Source organism: Chinchilla lanigera, unplaced genomic scaffold (assembly GCF_000276665.1).
Source record: "Chinchilla lanigera isolate Chin_1 unplaced genomic scaffold, ChiLan1.0 scaffold00045, whole genome shotgun sequence".
Classification (NCBI taxonomy): Eukaryota; Metazoa; Chordata; class Mammalia; order Rodentia; family Chinchillidae; genus Chinchilla; species Chinchilla lanigera.
The window spans coordinates 1,966,243-1,985,710 of record NW_004955446.1 but is presented as its reverse complement, the minus strand read 5'-3'; the positions used below and the strand labels follow the sequence as shown (position 1 = coordinate 1,985,710).

Genomic DNA, 19,468 nt, shown 5'->3' with positions numbered 1-19,468 from the left:
GGAGCATGGGGGGCGGGGGACAGAAGAGTCAGACATAGGCTTTTCCCATGGGCTCTTTGCCCCTGGGAAACAAGAATCCCAAGTTCCTGCAGTCTGTTATCTTTACCTGTCACACAAGGATACCAGTCTCTTCCCACCTCGTGGGACTGTGGAACAATTGTCATGATTTGGTCATGAAAATAAAGAGAATATATATGAAAATGTTTTAAAACTCAAATTATGCGTTTCAACATATCAGGTGGAAGTTTTCCCCTCTTTGAGATAAACATACCAACGTCTGTGCTGAATTTCATCGAAATGAGGAGAACTCGGTTCAGGCTCAAGCAACCCCAGTGCTACAGCAGCTTCGGCGATGCTTATGTATGGGCTGTGTGTGGCCCATGTGGGTCTGTGCAGGGATGTGGGGAAGAAGCCAGTGAACTCCGGCTGTGTTTGTGGCCCTTTTCCTTCATCATGGGGAAATTATACTTCAATTGTAGGCTTGCTCAGTTTGTGAGGGGAGGACCCAGTCTAAAAACCCTTCTCTGGTAGAGCTTACATACTTCATCAATATTAAGACTTTCCATTTAAAGAATATAGAATGCCGATCTCTATTATCACATAAAACCTTACTTTTAAAATTTGGCATTTGTGTAAAGAATACATACTTTATCCTTTCAGAATGAAGGGGAAAAACATCACTTATTGAAGTCCAAATCCCATTTCCCTAAAATATCTTCTACAAATAGAACATTAGATATAAGATTATGTGGTTAAATGTATAAAGAACTATAAAGCCATTAACAAAATCCTAAGACTCTTAAGTTCTACACTGGAGGTAAAGGCATGAACAAATGATTCTCCAAAGAAATACAAACTAAAACAAGAGGACATCAACTCATAAAAATTGAAAAATAGAGAATAGCAGTGAGAAAGTGTTAAATGAATTTCAATTCACCCAAGTGATAGAATGTATTATGCAGCCAATAAAAAGTGTGTTCTTAAAGAGTAATGATGACTCAGAGTTTTTCAGAATTACATAATATGAAGTGGGAAACAGAAGACTATATAGTAAGGTTAAAGTTGTCCACAGAGTATGTCTGTATGCAGTGCATTTATGGAAGCCCAGGAACAATCAACAGGGACTGGGCACACAGCTCAGTGACAGAGCACTTGCCTAGTGTGGTTTTTTGTTTGTTTGGTTGGTTTTTTTTTTTTTCCGGTACCGGGAATCGAACTCATGACCTCACGCTTGCCAGGCAGGTGCTGTGCCGCTGAGCTAAATCCCCAGCCCCTACTGCCTAGTGTGTTTGAGGCCTTGAGTTCCAGCCCCAGCATAGGGGTGGAGGGAAGTCAGCAGGAAATACATTATTACCAGTGGTACCTGGGTGATAGGCTTCTTAATGATTTTGTTATTTATTCTTTACACATTTTTTCTGCTATAATAGCATGAAATACTTTGCAAATGGGGTCATTAAAATAGTTGATCCCTCTGTTTTCAGTCCCCTGTTGCTAACACACTACACGTCTCATCACTTGGTACCACTTAAAGCCGAACTGCTGGGCATCTCCCAGGCACAGAACTTTAAAAAGGCTTTTTTGCTTGTTGCTGTTTTTCAAGGTACTCAGAGCCATCTCTGACTCTAAAGGACATGTTTCTCCCCTGGGTATTAGGAAACTCAGTAAAAGGTCATGGCTGCCCACCTGCCCCTGCAGCCCTTGGCTGCCTGCTGCCTCCAAGCTCAACTCCATCCCCAGGCTCTACCCCGCAAGCCCTTATCCCAAGATTCAGTGATAGCACCCAGAAAGGCACCAGGAATGACCTCACTGTGCGTGACCTGGCTAAAGAGAGGGTTCCAGGTGGCTGCCACACATTTTCCAACTCTGCACGCTAACAGGTTTAATGGTAATAGAACATGAACCTTTTATAATAATTAAAAATAAAGCTTTCATTCAGTTCTGTTGCTCTGTGATTTCTAGGTCAAACGAAAACATGGAAAGAAGGGGGGAGAAAAAGAAAAATGTATCAACCAAGAGCAGACGGCCACTGGGCACATTTATATTTAATACATATGGATGAGGATATCTTATTTATAGAGCCCTTTCCATGTGTTATGGTCGGTGCTAAAAGCTTCACAAATTCTTTCTCCTTTACTCCTTGGATCAGCCCTAGGACAGTGATGGTGAACCTTATAGAGCTCTCAGTGATAACAGCCAGCCAGCTGTGGCACATGTGCCTTAGGTGTGCCACCACTGTGGAAATAGGTAGTATTATACCATTAGCTAGTGCAATATATATGACTTAGCAGAGGCCTTGGGCAGGCTAGCAGCCCGCCAAGGTCACAGAGAGAGGAGTTGAGTTAGTGTGCAGGGTTGGATTCCAGTGCCTACCCTCTGAAAAAGATTCCCTACTTTGCTTTCTGCTCCATTTGAATTGTCAGGACCTCACTGATGGGTTATTTAGAAATAGAAAGCCCCAGTCTATGAATGACCCTACCTACTTTATTTGTCTCTGAATCTCTTATCTCTGATCTTCCTTCATCACAGCATTTCCCTTTAATATCACTTCATCTTTTTTATAGAGCGGAAATAAGGTGTCAATCACCACCACCCCGTTTGAAAACACATCAATCAAAACAGGACCAGCCAGGAGAAACAGCTATAAGAGCCGTATGGTGAGACGGAGCAAGAAGTCTAAGAAAAAGGAAAGTTTAGAGAGGTCAGTCAATTGGTCTTCTCTTTAAGTTTATTATTCGGCAACATTGGCAAGACGTTAGTCCTTAAATGTTTACCTAAATATGAGAAAGATCTGTTACTCTGTGAGGAATTTTATCCTCTCATTCACATATTATACCTTAAAAGCCGTATTCATTGTAGCATTGTTTCTCACAGTGAAAGGAGGTGTGTATTTCCACTGTGGGATGCTTCTCAGTGCTGTGTCATGGGTGAACACCACAAGAAACGCTTCGCTGTTTTCTGAGCCTCTAGACTTTATTTCATGGGGCAACCGGACCGTCAGGCAATTTGACACTAAATCTACATTTACAATGTCCTCTACATTATCTAGAAACAGTTGCGTTTTAAAACGCCAGGTATTCCAAAATCACTGCGTCTTTAAAGCTTCCCAAATGAGCCTGCATATACAAGGGCCTGTGTGACAGACTGAGTATAATGAGGGAACGCACGGTGGCAGCCAGAGACACTGATGAGTGTCCTTTGTGCTTCGGGCCAGGGTGTGCGTGCGCTCCTGGTGCCGCCTGTCCTACGCTTCACTCGGGGGCTTCATGGCTCACCTCAGTGAGAGGGCTTCTCGTAAAAGTGTAGGAAACTAAGCAGATCAGAAATGAATCAGTTTTTAAACTGATCAGTATATCACATAGCTCATTTTTGCAACCAAAGTTTTTGATTTAGTTGTATTGAATGGAATAGAAATGGGACCGTATATTTGGTCTTCGGTGGATGGGGATTGTGCAAGAGCTTTATTCTCATTCTCCATGGTAGGAAATCAACAGATAATTTCCAGAGCTAGAAAAATTGAAGAGATGGCAGTGTTGGAACATTACTGAGCAATACACAGATGAAAAGACAAAGAAATAAATTTTAAAAAAAAGTAAAAAGTGTCTTTGGGTGGTGGCACAGTCATTGTTACAGTCTAAGTTTGTGGAACTATTTGACTTTTTATTCCACATGCATGTATTACCTTTATTGAGATTATACACACAAATCCTATTCTTTCTGATCGTACTAAAGTGTACATAGAATTTCACAACTTTCTGCCAAAGCTCGCCAGGAGTGGGCTGGGTCTCTGTGATGCACTGATACGCCATGGGCACCCGTCCCCTCTGCCCTAGGACGTGCTCAGTGAGTGCTAAGTGCACGTCTGTGTCTGCTGCCTGCTGATAGAAAGTCTCCGCTTCACTTTGCCTGGTGGTTTCCCTGTAAATATCCTGCCTACATTCAAGAACCCACACTGGAATAAGCATAGCAAACAGCCCGTCATGCATAAAGCCTTGTCCAGGGGTCTCACCATTAGAGAATTCTATAGCCAAGATAATGGTTTTACTCCAGACATGCATTTTGTTTTATCTCAATTAACTCATGTCAACATATACAGGGTATGTTTTTCTGTATGTCTTCTTTCACACAAGGAAGCCCTCCTTATGGATGAATAATTATATTAATTATGAATAATAAGTGAATATATTTGCCCTACTTCCCCACCTCTTCCTGAGTGCTGAAATTGAGAACTTTATGGCATACCATCAAAGACTTCCTTTATAAGTCATGAGAAAGTTTTTAACAGTGGTGTCTTACACTTCAAGGTCTGCTCTAGGTCACTAAAATGGTTGCTATACTGAATATGCTAGTATGATGGGGGGACAAGAGCGGCTGGAAAAGTGGGCGCTGATCAATTTTTTCCTATTCCTATTCTAGGAGGAGATCTCTCTTCAAAAAGCTAGCCAAGCAGCCCTCTCCTTTACTGCACACCAGCAGGAGTTTCTCTTGTTTGAATCGATCACTGTCATCAGGAGAGAGCCTTCCGGGCTCCCCCACTCACAGCCTGTCTCCCCGGTCTCCCACGCCCAGCTACCGCTCCACCCCTGACTTCCCATCTGGTGAGTCTGCTGGTGTGATCTAGATGCAAGAGAGTTGAGAGGAGGTGGAATCAGCCAGTGTCCTGAAAAGCAGGGAGCCTGTTTCAGCCTGCGGAAAGCGGATAGGGGTGGAAAATGACAGGATTCAGAGGGAGGACAGAGACCGGGCTTTTGTGACCACTGAAATAAGTCAGGTAGCAGGACCTAACCCTGGTTTGGTGAGGCTTATCTTTGAAGGGTTCATTTCACCGGAGCAATGCTCAGATACCGTGCTACCTTTCGTGGACTTAACCTCCAACAGTCTGGGTCAGAATTGTTGGAAGAACAAGAAAGATAATGCTGAATGCTTACAGCCCTCTGTTTTCCTCCCACAGGTACTAATTCCTCCCAGAGCAGCTCCCCAAGCTCCAGTGCCCCCAATTCCCCAGCGGGGTCAGGACACATCCGGCCCAGCACACTCCATGGCCTGGCCCCCAAGCTCGGTGGGCAGCGATACCGCTCTGGAAGGCGCAAGTCGGCCGGCAGCATCCCGCTGTCCCCGCTGGCCCGGACACCTTCTCCAACTCCCCAGCCCACCTCCCCGCAGCGCTCACCGTCCCCACTGCTGGGACACTCCCTGGGCAATGCCAAGATATCTCAAGCTTTTCCCAGCAAGATGCACTCCCCTCCCACCATTGTCAGACACATCGTGAGGCCCAAGAGCGCTGAACCCCCTCGATCCCCACTGCTCAAGCGGGTACAGTCTGAGGAAAAGCTGTCACCTTCCTATAGCAGTGACAAGAAGCACCTGTGCTCCCGCAAGCACAGCCTGGAGGTGACACAGGAGGAGGTGCAGCGGGAGCAGTCCCAGCGGGAGGCAACCTTGCAGAGCCTGGAGGAGACCGTGTGTGACGCGCCGTCCCTCAGCCGCGCCCGGCCCGTGGAGCAAGGCTGCCTGAAACGCCCTGTCTCCCGGAAGCTGGGCCGGCAGGAGTCCGTGGAAGACTTGGACCGGGATAAGCTGAAGGCCAAGGTGGTGGTGAAAAAACCAGATGGCCTCCCGGAGAAACAGGAGTCCCACCAGAAACCCCACAGTCTGGGCAGTGAGTCAGAAAACCACGCTCTCTTTAGGCTAGAAGAGAGGGAGAAGAAAGTCTACCCCAAGGCTTTGGAAAGGTCGAGTCACTTTGAGAACAAGGCGGCAGAGGCCCAGTCTCTGGGCAGCCTGCTGAAGGATGCCCTCCACAAGCAGGCCAGTGTGCGAGCCAGCGAGGGGGCAAGCCCGGACGGGGCAGTGGTGGGCTGCAGCCCAGCACCTGTGGAGCACAGCCCAGGCACAGGGGACTTCAAACGGGCCTCTGCCCCTGGCACCCTCCAGGACAGTCTGTGTCACTCCCCGGACAGGTCCACCTCCGGGAAGGGAGAGAGCTTGGAGAAGGCCTCCCAGGCCAAGGACTTCCTCCGAACTGAGAAGCTGGACAGCAAGCTGGCCAATATTGATTACCTCCGAAAGAAAATGTCACTTGAAGACAAAGATGCGAAGCCCAAGATGACATCTGGCCCCCATGAATGCCTGCCCGGGAACACGCTCCGGCCTGTGAGTGGGCAGCAGGAGGCCCCACCAGCCTCTGAGAGCCGCGTGTACATCAGCAGCACGCATGCAGCTCAGATGAGCGGGGTCTCTTTTGTTCCCCTCAAGGCCTTAGCTGGCCGGGTGGACAGTGGAGCAGAGAAGGCGAGCTTGGCTGCGCCTGAATCCCCCGTCAGAAAAAGCCCCTCTGAGTATAAGCTGGAGGGCAGGTCAGTTTCCTGCCTGAAGCCAATTGAGGGCACACTGGACATTGCTCTCCTGTCTGGACCTCACGCCTGTAAGACAGAGCTGCCTTCGCCAGAGACAGCACAGAGCCCCAGCACTGCTGGGGACACAGCGGCCTCTGTGCCTCCAGCGCCCCCTGGCAGTGGTGGCAGAAAGGGCGAAACCGCCAGCCTCAGAGAGCTGTCCCCTGCCGGCTTAAAGATGAGTAAATCTTACTTGCTTGAACCTCGGTTCCTGCCCCCCAGCCGAGGTCTCCAGAACTCATCAGCAGCTCCCTTGCCTGACCCAGAGTTAAAGTGGGATAGGAAAGTTTTCCAGCCTGCTGGCAGGGGCTCAGGGACAGTTATGGAGAGTGACCCCCAGCAGAGAGAGGACAGTGCCACCAAACAGCAAGACCGTTCCATTAACCCCAAGGTCCTCCCCAGCCCTGGGCAGACCCTGCACAATATTGACCCTGCCAGTCCACAGGGCCTACTCCCACCTGACAGGGCCCCTTCAAGAGAGAAACCAAGCCTGAAGGAACTGACTGAAAAGGGCCCTTCCACAACCAGAGGCGAGTGGCCTGCCGCAAGGGCTGACAAAAACCGAGACCACTGTAAGGAGCTGTGTCCCCAGGAGACTAAAGCTAAAGCTGGTGACAGTTCCCAAAATCTCTCTTCTGTGGGAAGGACTCGCCTAGATTTCTACGTGCAGAACCCAGCTGTGGAAAAACCTCCAGCACCTACTGGGAAAACAAACCACAAAGATGGCCGAGAGGACACGAGGCCCCTAGCCAGGGATGACAAGGCCTCGTGCGTGCCTGGGAATCTTGGCGAGCAGGAGGTGGACACAGTAAGAAGCACTGTGGAAATCAAGCCTGAAGCCCCTCCTGCCAGGCATCCTCCACAGCCACTCAGAAATGAGAGTGGAAAGAGTGAAAAGCTCTCTGGCTTCCCCTCTTTGCTGAAAGAGGGCCCCAAGGAGCCTGAGAGGAAAGAACAGCTTCTGCAAAGGCACCTCAGCAGTGGCCCTCAGCCCCCACTGACCACCAAAGAGCTGCCCAGATTGGCTGTCCGGCAGCAGTGCACTTCCTCCAGCCACACTTCCAGCAGGGAAATGGAGACCACTCCGGGCGCTGTAGAACCCAGCCTGGGTCCCCAGGACACCCCCAGGCTGGCTGCCGCTGCTGCTGCTGCTGCTGCATACCATGAGAGCAGCAGCCCCAAGTCCCATGCTGGCCCTGACCCCAACCCTCCAAAGATCAAGCAAACAGACAGGTCCCTGTCCTCTCAGAAACCAAGTGTTGGGGCTGCAAAGAGCAAAGAGCCTGCTGCCACTCAGCCACTTGGAGGCTCCAGAAGAGATGGGAAAGGCAACATCAAGGTCATGTTGGATGTGTTCCCTGCCATCCTAAGCTCCCAGAGCAAAGTTGGCAATGCAGTTGGCTGCGGAGAGAGTGGGCCCTCTGTCCCGCTGCACGCTGAAGAGGGTCTAGTAGATACCAAACCAAAACCCACCAGTGGCAGGCATCCCCCGGAGATGCAGGAGAAGCCTGTATATTTGCCAAGGCCAGGGCACCCAGGGTCCAGCGAGTTGGTAGACCAGAAACCTACCACTGCTAGTGAGAAACAAAGCCTGTCTCCAAAGCATCCCAAACCATCCACTGTGAAGGACAGACAGACAGAAAAAAGCCCCAGTCAGCAGGCCACTGCCTTGGATAGGAAGGCCGAAGGGAAGAAATGCACAGAAGCACTTTACGCTGCAGCCGCAGACAGTGGGAAGGAGGCCAACCTCTCCCTCATGCATGGAGAGAGCTGGCCAAAAGGCACGGAGAGGCCAGCATCAGGAGTGGGGAAAGGCTTCCCAGAGCCCAAGGGCAAAGGGCCTGGGCCCCAGAAGCCCCCAGCTGAGGTAGGCAAGCTCAGCAGCATGAAACGGTCGCCCTCAGCCACTGGGCAGAGTTCTTTGCGCTCTCCTGCCCTCCCAGAGAAATCCCTGAGCTACTCCTCCAGCTTCCCCGAGGCCCGACTAGGGCCAGGAGTCCGAGAGGCTACCCCAGCCAGTGGTGACCCCTCTTCCGCCAAGGCCAATGGGGGCATGCTTGAGCCTCCAGCCACCAGCCACAGGGACCACAAGAAGCCCCAGTCTGGGGGGGATGGCAGAACATTAATGACAAAGAGTGACTCCTTGCCGTCCTTCCGCCTCTCCACCACTGCCCCAGAGTCCCACCAGCCTGACTTACAGGTGTCAGGTGGAGCTGGCCGCCGAGACAGGGCACTCTCTGTAACTGCCACCATGGGAGAAACCAAAGGGAAGGAGCCCACCGCTGCCCAGCCTCCCCAACCCAGGAAACAGAACCCGGGCAGGGAGGTGACCAAGGCATCCCTGACCCCAAACACAGACCGCTCCATCACCCTATCATCAGAGAAGGACTTCGTGGTGCGGCAGAGGCGGGGCAAAGAGAGTTTGCGCAGCAGCCCTCACAAAAAGGCCTCCTAAAGGGACAGGTCCCGGGCAGGACGGTGGAGACCTGGCCTGAGAATGTGACTGTCAAGACCACCTTCGAAACCAGCACTGTGGGAATGAATGTCCACCAGGCAGAGCCTGAGCCTCACGGAGGAGTGGGGAGAGAAACACGTAGAGGGAACCTTCTTCCAGATGCCTTCCCAGTTGTCACCGGTAAAGCTGTTACCAGATAGTGTTTGTACACACACACACACACACACACACACACACACACACACACACAAATTCCTTTGCAAAGTCGAGGGTTGTTGAGGAAAGAAATTTTTCTCTGTAAATATCTAGCGATGTGTTTGGTTTGGGATGTAGTCTATACCTTGCTGCTGATTACATCATTCACTACAGCTTTTGAAAATTAAGATCTTTGCTTTACCAGTTACCATCCTGTAGTAATGATGCAGAAATGGTCAAAACCGGATGTGTGTAAAAGTATAGAGACATCCACATTTGTGTCTGTATACATCCACCTACATGTTTTGGTCTGTGGTTTGGAAAAATTTCAAGACTCCATTTTTATAAGTAGAGTCAGAGATGCAAGAAAGCCCTAAATACAGTAGGTTGTGAGTTTTTATGTGTATTTTTAACCAGAGTTTCTGATAATATTGTATCTGGCTACCGATATTTCTAAATCTAAAAAACTACTGCTCCAATTGCTGCATTTGGAATCCTCCACTAGGAAAGGCAGGATAAATGGAGCGAGTCAGGTTTATTTCTCAGTCATCCCTGTGGACATCTTGATCCTGAGGGTCCAGCTGTCCCAAAGGCCAGTTGTCCTTTCCTGTAGGTTCTATGTCTAATCTTCACCCAAAGTAGAGCAGGGACTATGAACACACATCAACTTTATTTCAAGCTCTTACATTTAGGCCTTCACGCTGTGAGCGAGTAGTCTGAGAAGCACAGGTTCTGTGGTAGTCCTTGCACCAGCCCTGCTCTGGAATCAAAAGGAGAATTCCTGGCTGCACACAAATCTGCTAGTACTTAGGTCAGGTCGTAAGCATCGGGCATTGGAAGAGGTTTCAGTTTGCTTTTCTGAGGAGAAGAAAGGGGGGTGGGTTTTGGCGTCATAGCATATATATATTCAGGAGTAATCAGGACATCAGATACATTTTAACACATAGCTGGGGCCTTATGTTGTAGATGAAGCTTGCTGTTTTTAGCAAGTTCCTGGTTTCACATTCATTTTTGCTGCATCAAGTAGCTCCAAGCACTTCATAACATGATCTCTTTATTTGTATGCAAAAAATACTGTATTAATAAAGAGAAACATTTTTGTAACAAAGAGAGAGACTTGGTGGAGCTATTCGGTGCTTGAATGTGACCATCCTTTTTACTTTTGCTAAGCCTTATTTAAATTTTGTATACCATGAAATATGTAGAACTTGTCAAATCATTTTAGTGTGGAGGGTTTTTGATTTCTTTCTGTTGTTGTTGCAGTTTTTTTTTTTTTTTGGTGGTGGCTTGTTTCAAATAGTAAGATGGCACTCACTGACATAAGTACTGAGGCACCAAGAGACAGCAGATAAGTATTTATAAGATGCTTGGGATCCACAGCAGGATTTTGTTTTGTTTTGTTTTGTAAAAGGAAAAAAATTACCAATAAATAATCTAGCACCAAACTCCCTCAAGGGATATCTCAGTAGCTTCATTCTATAAAACTGTTTATGTAAGCACAGCATCCTCTTACAGCCCTGTGGATTGTAAATCATCTAGCAAGGCTGTAAACAGTCCAAAAACAAAGGCATAACTTAACCAACCGCTTGACTGTCTTCATTGTAAAGCAAGTTGGCCATAGCCAAATAAAAAAAGAAAAGAAAAGAAAACTATCTGCTCTTTGCCCCCTTTTTTTTTCCCCGTGAAGTTTCGGCCTTTCCATTATTTTATTGTGAAAGTGCGAAACAAACAAAATATTTTTTACAAGAACTAAAATGGGTTTCCGAAGTGGTCTCAAGACTTGTAATACATATCTGTTGGGCAGTTGTCATAACCTACCCTTCTACACTGAACACTGAGACAGGTCTGTTCGGGAGGTAATTCATGGTTTACAGCCTTTGCTTTTTAACTGTCCAGTTTTCTTTGAAGCACAACTAGCTGCTTGTTTACAAAGGATATTTTTATGTATATTTTGTATAGTGTATTATCATTTTTGCCAAATGTTTTTGCATTTTGGATGAGTAAAGAGTACTTACGGTTGCATTCATGTAATACCTGTTTGTTGTGAACTGCCCACATCAGCTGGTAGAAACTCTCTTGTGTTCTCGTTGGTCAGTCTCTGTGTGATTGTAAGTGTGCTCCGTGGTAGTACTCCCAGCTGTAGACTTGCCGGCTTAAAAAGTTTGTTAGAATCTGTGCAATAAAGTGTTTGCAGTCTTATTTTCTCTAAGAAATTCCCCCCTGGATGTCATAATTGTTGTATATTGAATAAATATTTATACTTATGCAGTTGCATAACAATTGAATAAAAATTTAGCATGAAAGATCATGACTACTATTTTTTGAATGTGTACACATACACCACACCCCAGACATTATTATTCTATATTATAGGGAGTATGAGTTTTTATACTCTTTTGGTGGCAGCCTGATTTGCCTTTTTTCTTTTGACCTACACAGTTCATCCTTCAGTGAAGTCTTCTGACTCCTTGCTGTTCTTTTCCTCCAGTCTTCTTCCTTGCCTGTAGAACTTACTGACTTCCCTGCCTGCGTTCACCTTCTTCGCTGCAGTCTCCAAGAAGAACTGTCCCTTCTACACCAGTGGTGGCACACGTGCCACAGCGGGCTGCTTGTACCATTGAAAGCTCTAAAAGATTCGCCATCGCTGTTTTGGATCTTTCAGTAATACAGCCCCCCTACCGTAGGTCATTACCACTATGCTAAAAGGATCGCCATCACTGTCCTCCACCAGCACCTCTCACATTCTCCGAGGGCCCCTCTCCACCCATTACCATTACCTCCGTTCACCATTCATTTTCTTCCCCTCTCATACTTTCTTTTTCCCCTAGGTCCCTTCTCGGCTGACCTCCTGAGAGTCTGCGCGTGCTACTTCCTGTCACTCCTCACCCCGTGGGGATCTGGCTTCTGTCCACCACAGCAGCAGGATTGCTTCCCAAGGGTGGCCAGAGACAGCTGATGAATGTACAGCTCAGACATCAGTGGTGTAGTCCATCTCACCCTTGAGCACCACTGTCGTCTTACACTCCTCTGTCCTGGTTCTCCTCTAGCCTGTTCCATCTGTTCCTTTCTTACTTAACTTCCTCTTCCTCTTCTGAGTGCTTGTGCCTTCCGTGCCAGTGTTCCCAGGTTCATTCTTCACTGAACATTTCTTTACACCAGTCTTTGTCTTTTGTTTCACTACTGGGCATTTCTACTTGGCGCCTCATTCTCAAAACATCCAAAATTGTACCCATCCTATTCTCTGCCCTCCATTCAAATTTCACTGTACCCCTTATCTTTCCTCCAGGCCAAATCCCAGGTTTCCACCTAAACTCCTCCCTTTACATAAGAAGTAAAAATCACTAAGACCCACCAGTTCTACACTTTGTCGTCCAACCCACCCCAAACATACTTTTCTGCCACCAGCAGCCTTCGTGTCAGTCTGCCCTAGATGACCACACCAACCTCTGGACTGGTTTTCTTGCCTCCACTCTTACCCCTTCTACTGTTTTTCAAAATATCCCTGGAGCGACTTTCTCAAATGCAAGGACACTGTAGTCGTACCTGTTTTAAACCTTTAAATAGCCCCCATAGTCTTTGGGATAAAGGCCAGCTTCTCAAATGTGCTCTTAGCCTGTCAGGCCCCTTCGGGTTGTTGTAATACATGAGGCTGAGTACTTTACAAAGCAAAGATGAATTTAGTTTTTAGTTTGGGAAACTGAAAGTCCAACACTGAGTGATGCCATCCTTTCTGGCTCTGGCAAGGGCCTCGTGGCAAACAGCATCACAGTGGTAGGAGCATGCGCAGAGGAGATTGAAGCATGGGACAGGAAGCCAGATGTCAAGAGCCAGGCCTGCTTCTCTATAACTCACTCTTGCCAGAACTGAGATCTGGTAGAGAACTACATTAATCCCTCCCAAAGGTGCACCTCTGACGACACAACCCCCTCTTACCAGGCCTCACGTGAACAACAACAGCAGGCACCAAGCTTCCAGCCCACCCTTTGGGATAGACACCACATCCAGACCACAGCAGCCTACGTAACTCAGCTACCTAAGAGTAAGTATTCTGGGCTCCTGCATCTGGGGGAAGCCTTTCCTGATGCCTGTGCATTTACAGACTCGCTGCATTATTTTGGAGCTGTTTCTATGTATTACTGGACTTCAAGGCCCTTGAGTATCTGTTTCTTTGTCTGGGCCAAGCACATAGAAAGTATCAATGAATAGTTGCCAAACTGAATTGAACCAAAAAGGTTTATTAGTGCCTAGCTGCCTTTCGTAGCATTCTTGTCTCTTAAGTACCACATTACAGATTTCATGTGCAACTTCTCACTTACTGTGCATTTCCTCTGATCTGTATGCTATTTCATTTTATCCAGCAGGAAAGCAAGACCCAGAAAGCATAGTTTAATGACTAATCCTAGTAACTGGCAGAAAACGGTCTTGAACTTCTGCAACCACACTGGACCACCCACACCCTAACCTCCACTATTAGCCAACATTCACCTCCCCCTTCTTGTCTATAAAATAAGTCACAAGAGGAAAGGGACAGAATCATGACAATGATTTTCACTGCCTGAATAATACAGTTCTCTCTGCCCAGACAGAACACCTAGAGAAAAAATTCACATTTTAAAAAAAATTATGAAAATGATTATTTTAGTGGTACTTGATACCATGCTATGAAGAAAACCCACCCTTCATTATAAAGGAAAAACCTACAAAGGCTATGAAGCACACATATCTCAGAGTCAAACAGTAGCCACAATCACAGCAGTAACTGTTAAACAAGTCATTTAGGGTGTGTGTTGGTTTGGGTGATATTTTGCAAGGGGAACAATATAATACAGGACATGTTTTATATGGTTATTCATAATAGCCACCCAAAGAACAATATACAAAAGAGTGCAGGAAATCTGTCCACACACTAAGACCAAGGAATCCAACCGAGGGCCTGGATCCCACTATAGCGTCCTGCATGAGTCCAACTTAATACCTAGAGCTCATAACGATGCTTCCCACTAATCCAGCTGGAAGCCCAGAGCCCATAAGAATATCTCCTCCAGGCCTGTTTCACAGATCTGTGCTGGGAAAGCCCAAAGGTCAGTGGTGGAATCTAGAAAGTCTGTGGCAGGAGGATGAAGGATCTGTGTTAGCAGGTTGAGGGATCTGCACTGGAGCCAGGAAGCAATGTACAAAGTAAGAACCAAAAGCTCCCCGCAAAAGTACTACAGCCATCCTCAGCAACAGCGAGGTCCCAAACTCCTCTGATGATCAAGATGGCTGAGTTCCCTATAGGAAAGCTAATATAGCAAGCTTCTCCCGGAGACTGGCAGTGCATCATTTTCCCCTCCGAAGCCAGGAAGTGATGCTCAGAGTGAGGACCAGAGCTCCCCCAAAGTGAAGCAAAGCTATTCTCAGTGCCAACAAGGTCCCAAGCTCCTTGAAGGATGAAAACAGCCAAGTTCATCAGGAAAGCCAGCATGACGAGCTCCTCCAAAAGAGCCAATAGCTCCTTACAGCTTCTACCAGCTCCAACTGGCCTTTCTCTGCTCCCAATAGCCTAGCCTTTCTTCTCCAGTTCTACCTCTTATGCTGCTGGCAACAGTCCCCAGGTGTGCTTCCCACACCCAGCACCACGTTTACTCAGTTCAGCTGTGGGCTATAAGTTGACCACCAGTTGTCAATCCACTACAGGGTGAATGCATAAAATAAAGTTAAATGGAAAGAAAGTTGGTGTTTCAAATGTACCTACCCTATTCTGTCCTGGATGTAGCTCAAGAGGTCATTAAAACGGTGGTGGCACACATCATAAACCCAACTACCCACCAGGTATCAGGTGAAAGCAGAAGGATCTCAAACTCAAGACCAGCCTGGGCCATTTAAGCAGGCCCTGTCTCAAAAAAAAAAAAAAAAAACATTTTAAAAGGGCTGGGGTGTAGCTCAGTGGTAGATCTACTTGACTGTGCATGGGTTCTGGGTTCATTCCCCAGTAGTAATGGAGGTGGGAAGAAGAGGTCACTAAAGACCAACAGCTGGACAATCATGCTCTTGTGCATCTGGCCACTGGGACAATTTGACAGGTCACATTTTCAACATCACTTTTACTTGGGATTTAAAAATGCAAGTGTATTTCAAAATGTATTCAGAGAATAGTACTTCCTTAGCCAACTGAGGGCTACATGCATGAGGCATTGTTTTTGACAATGCAAATGGTTTTTGAGCGTGAAGAATGGAAACAGGCAATGTAGCAGTGTAAGTACAAGAGAGTCCAGCCTCCTGGAACACATTTTGGAATAGGAATGAGGGTTGAGAAGGGGCTAGAGTACAAGACCACCAGAAGAACTGGAAAATTCATGAATTGGACATAGGTATTAAGGTAAGGAGAAATTATTTCTTAAAAAAAAAGACACTATCCCACCCATGTGAGGCAATCACATTGGGCCCTCAACAGCTAAGCGCTTAGAGGAGAGCAAGCCTGAAGACCCGGGATGAAGCAGCACACACCAGATCTCTACTCTAACATGCACATAAATCATGGGAAAACCCTGAATATCTTGGTTTAGAAGGCCCAAGTGGGGCTGAAAATTCTGAGGCTCTTAAACAGGTGTTAGTGATTCAGATGAAGACTCTTTGACCATACATACCAGGGAATTAAAATCTGAAGCTTGGGCTCGGACATCTGTAATTACAGGTGGTTCCAATGTGCAGTGAATAGCAAAAAGATAAAACAAATCCCCGACACACAGGTTGATGTTTTAATTCATTCCCCTACCTGCAGGTGACATCACAGAGTTCTAAGATATTTCCCACATGCAGCAACTACTACCAGGCCCCTAAAGACCCTTCCCAAAGTGTGGCCCTCAAACCAGCAACAACTGCACCCCCTAATAGCATTCTAGAAACATAATCTTAAGTTCCAGCCCAGGCCCACTGATTTTCTGCATTTTAACGATACCCAAGTTGTCTGCCCATTGAAGTCTGAGAAGTTTTCCAAATTTCCTGAAAGACAGTTACTTAGGATACTTATTAAACGTACAAACTTCCACACACCATCCTAGATCCATTCATTCAAAAATCTCTAGGAAGAGGCCTGGGGCCCTGGGTTTATGACCAAGGCCTGGGAGGAACAGGTGACTTGTGAGAGAGGCCTGGGCAGTACTGGTCTAAGGATATGTTTGTCACCCATGCTTGGATTTGCCTACAGCTAAGGTCAGGACTAATTAGAGCTTCTTTAAGCCCTTGGCCATAGGAAACCCATCATGAAAAGCCAATGAAACTACTCCATAAGGAAAAAAATGATCTATACTTAACACTGGGTGAGATGCTTCTCATCTGCCACCTATATGTGAGCCTCAGCATGGTTCTCAAGCCATGTGGGATACCTCTATCTTACAGAGAAAAATACAGGGCCCAGTGGTGGTAAACATATGGCACACATGGTATTTGACTTTCCTTTAAGACAAAAGATATTCATGTATGAGCTGCTTTTTCTAAACTAAAACCTCAGTGTTCAAGTTTAATTGCAGTTTCGGCATTTTGTGATAAGTGGGTTTTGGGTTGCAGCTTGGACACTCATCTCTAAAAGGTTTGCTGTCACTGATGTAGGCCCAGCAGGGCTGCATAGTTTGCTCAGTGAGTACCCTGTGAAATGAGCTTGAATTAGAACACAGACTCTTCTGGGTCTAAAATGACCTTTCTGAACAATAGGAAACATCATATAACTGAATGCAAACCCAGGATCCTCTATGGATGATCTCAGCCGTCTTATTTTCTCTTTCCTTAACACAGATAAATCAGGCAGTACGAAGTTACAAGTTTGATGATTGGTGGGGAAACATAAGCCAAGGAAGCTAATCATTCTCTGTAATAGGTTCCTTTATTAGTTATAGTTAATCAAGAGATTCCCATCTAGCGTTTTTCGGTTCACAACACAAACGCAACATGAAAAAGTATAGCTATATTAACTATGGAAATTTGCTTCCTGCAGTATAGACCAATAATTAAGAACGGGATGGTTGAATAGTTCTCTAAATTTAATTTCCCTTCCAATAGTAAGTTTAACTTAATCCTCAGCACGATCATTTTGTTATTCCCTTCTAGCCCCTATTCTGGTTAATATTGTAGAAGCATCTCATATCTAGAAAAGCTAGAAATACCAAAACTTTGGTGAACCAAAGTTTCAGTACTTTTGCATAGTAAAAGTCACTTATCCTGGCCCAGGTTCAGTTTTCAAGTAGTTTAGACTCCTCAGTCTCTGGACCAAGCTCCCTGTAGTGAAACACAGCAGCATCCCCCTGAATTCTAGGATGCTACATCCCAAGAGACAAGGTCATCACCTCATATAAGATCATTGGCTAATGATGGGCTCTTATTCCTGTTAGAAGGAAATTCCTTAGACCAATTAATTTAAGGGTAGTACATTTCAGCAAAGCAAAACAAATGATTCACAAATTGGGCAGTTCCCAGAACCAGAGCAGTTTATGAGAACTCCCAACAATATGTTCAGATAGCACTTACAGGAACACTGAAGTGAGGCACAGAAAACTTAATTGCCTGAAGCCTAATCAACCAATCAATTAGTTGCAGTGTAACTAGTTGCATACAGCCAAATCAGCTGGCTAGAAGACTGCCTGCCACCAGCCAAAGCTCGGTTACCGTAATTAAACTCCACATTGCTCTGGCCTATTGGGCCTAGTGCAGGGTGCCCAGTCCAAATCTCTGGCCTCCTGCAAACTTTATTAATAATTCCTCCCTCTGGCCTACGCCCCTACCAAGTAACCTGATAACCAAAGTGTAGGGCATCATCCATGGACTACTGTGTCCTCAGACCAAGTATGTGAGCTGTCTTGCAGCCAAGAGAGACAAGTTATCATCCAGCAGATGGTCACACAGAAACATCTTTGAGAGAGCACAGCGCACCTGGGAGACTGACACTATGACTAGCAGAATATCAAGAGTTCAGAGCATGTTAGCCAGGGTCTTCCGAAATCAGAGTCAGATGATTAAAGAACAATCAGGGTGAGGAATCTAGCCAATTTACCTCAAAAGCCTATTTTTCCTTAATTTTCTGTAATTGAGTCTCTAATAACCAATCCAATAATGCATATGCAACAAAATATTGTCAACTGCAGGCTCTTCCCTATTCAGCTAGTAATGAATATATCACCCCATAGCTGAGTAAAGCTACAATAAGTAGAGAGCAAGTCTATAGGAACTTAGTTACTTGTTTACTCGTGTCAGGGGAAAAGGTAACCATAAGGAAAAGTTCAAAGGGATAAGAGCTTCATTATCTCACTACTGTTCAGATAGCTTGTGGAAAGCTGTCTGCATCTTCAGGTATCACCTGGTTCTCAGCAAGCTTTTCTTTAGTCAGTTTTACCTTACAGATAAAGCTGCACCGGGTATACAGGGTGCCCTTAAATTATAAGATACAGACTCAAATTTAGGCCCTGAAGTTGTACTACAGGGTAGGTGGTGAGAAGTGTACAACCATTCACCGTATCAGTATTTTATATCATTCTGTACGTCCTATGATGAGCTGGGGTACAGATCCATTCGTAATAAAAGCTTTAAAAACTGAGGGAATACCAGGCAGCTGTCTAGGCCCTTTGCGAGTCCATGCTTAATATTCATTTTCCTTTCTTTCAAATACCAGTTTTGTTTCACCAAAGCATGTATATATAGCAGTGTCCGTTAAACAGTCACCACGGCAACCTGATTTGGGTCAGCCCTGAGGAATTCACTCAAATTGCGCATCTCAGAAATCCCAGCACTTGCTGGCCCAGTATGAAAATGATCAGAGAACTTCCCTGGTTTTCCCTCCATTTCTGCTCTGCCTGATAGTGCATTAGCGGTCTCAGGTCTCTCGCCATTTCAGTTGTAGGAACTCTTACCCAGCTCAACGGTAAGATCTCAAAGGTATCAAAACCTTACTTGGCCGGGTCTTTTCAATGAGCCTCCATGAAGGTGAAAACACTGGAGCACGGAGACAACAATTAACCATCTGTGAAACAGGACTCGAAATGGCCATGATTAGAGATCTGATGAGATTTCACCACCGCAGTGATGAGACTGACAAATTCTGTTTCTGTTATAAGTATCTTACGATTACAAAAATCATGGCAGATACCATTACATCAGGACTATCAGATTTCTATGAACGTCCTACGGCTTTCAAAACACATTAATACTCATATAAACACAAGTCAAAGAAGACCCAGCACCACTTATTTGACAATGGTTTCCACACATTTTAACAGATCAGGTGGGCCTACTGATCATTTCCCTTTCACGTATTCTAGGAATCCTCTGAACATCTCATAATTTCTAAAGAACTCATGCAGAATTTGAGTTTGGGAAATTCCAACATAAAAAGTTCTAAATTCTTGATCAAATCATAATTTTCCAATTAGACCTTTGTTATTCATGATCATTTCTCAGAAAA

General features: G+C 46.1%; 1 protein-coding gene across 6 annotated transcripts in view; it reads left to right on the top strand.

Annotated features, from left to right (window-relative positions):
• Mast4 (microtubule associated serine/threonine kinase family member 4) overlaps positions 1-11,348 on the top strand; it is a 539,799-nt gene extending 528,451 nt beyond the window's left edge. For 5 of the 6 annotated variants that reach the window (XM_013518433.1, XM_013518435.1, XM_013518434.1 and 2 more), the window contains 3 exons: positions 2,562-2,698; positions 4,414-4,595; positions 4,949-11,348. In XM_013518433.1, coding sequence (XP_013373887.1) covers positions 2,562-2,698; positions 4,414-4,595; positions 4,949-8,847 — 4,218 coding nt within the window. In that variant the 3' untranslated portion in view covers positions 8,848-11,348. The remainder of the gene's footprint in view (positions 1-2,561; positions 2,699-4,413; positions 4,596-4,948) is intronic. The other variant, XM_005392602.2, reaches the window with a different exon arrangement.
• The last annotated feature ends 8,120 nt before the right edge of the window (positions 11,349-19,468 follow it).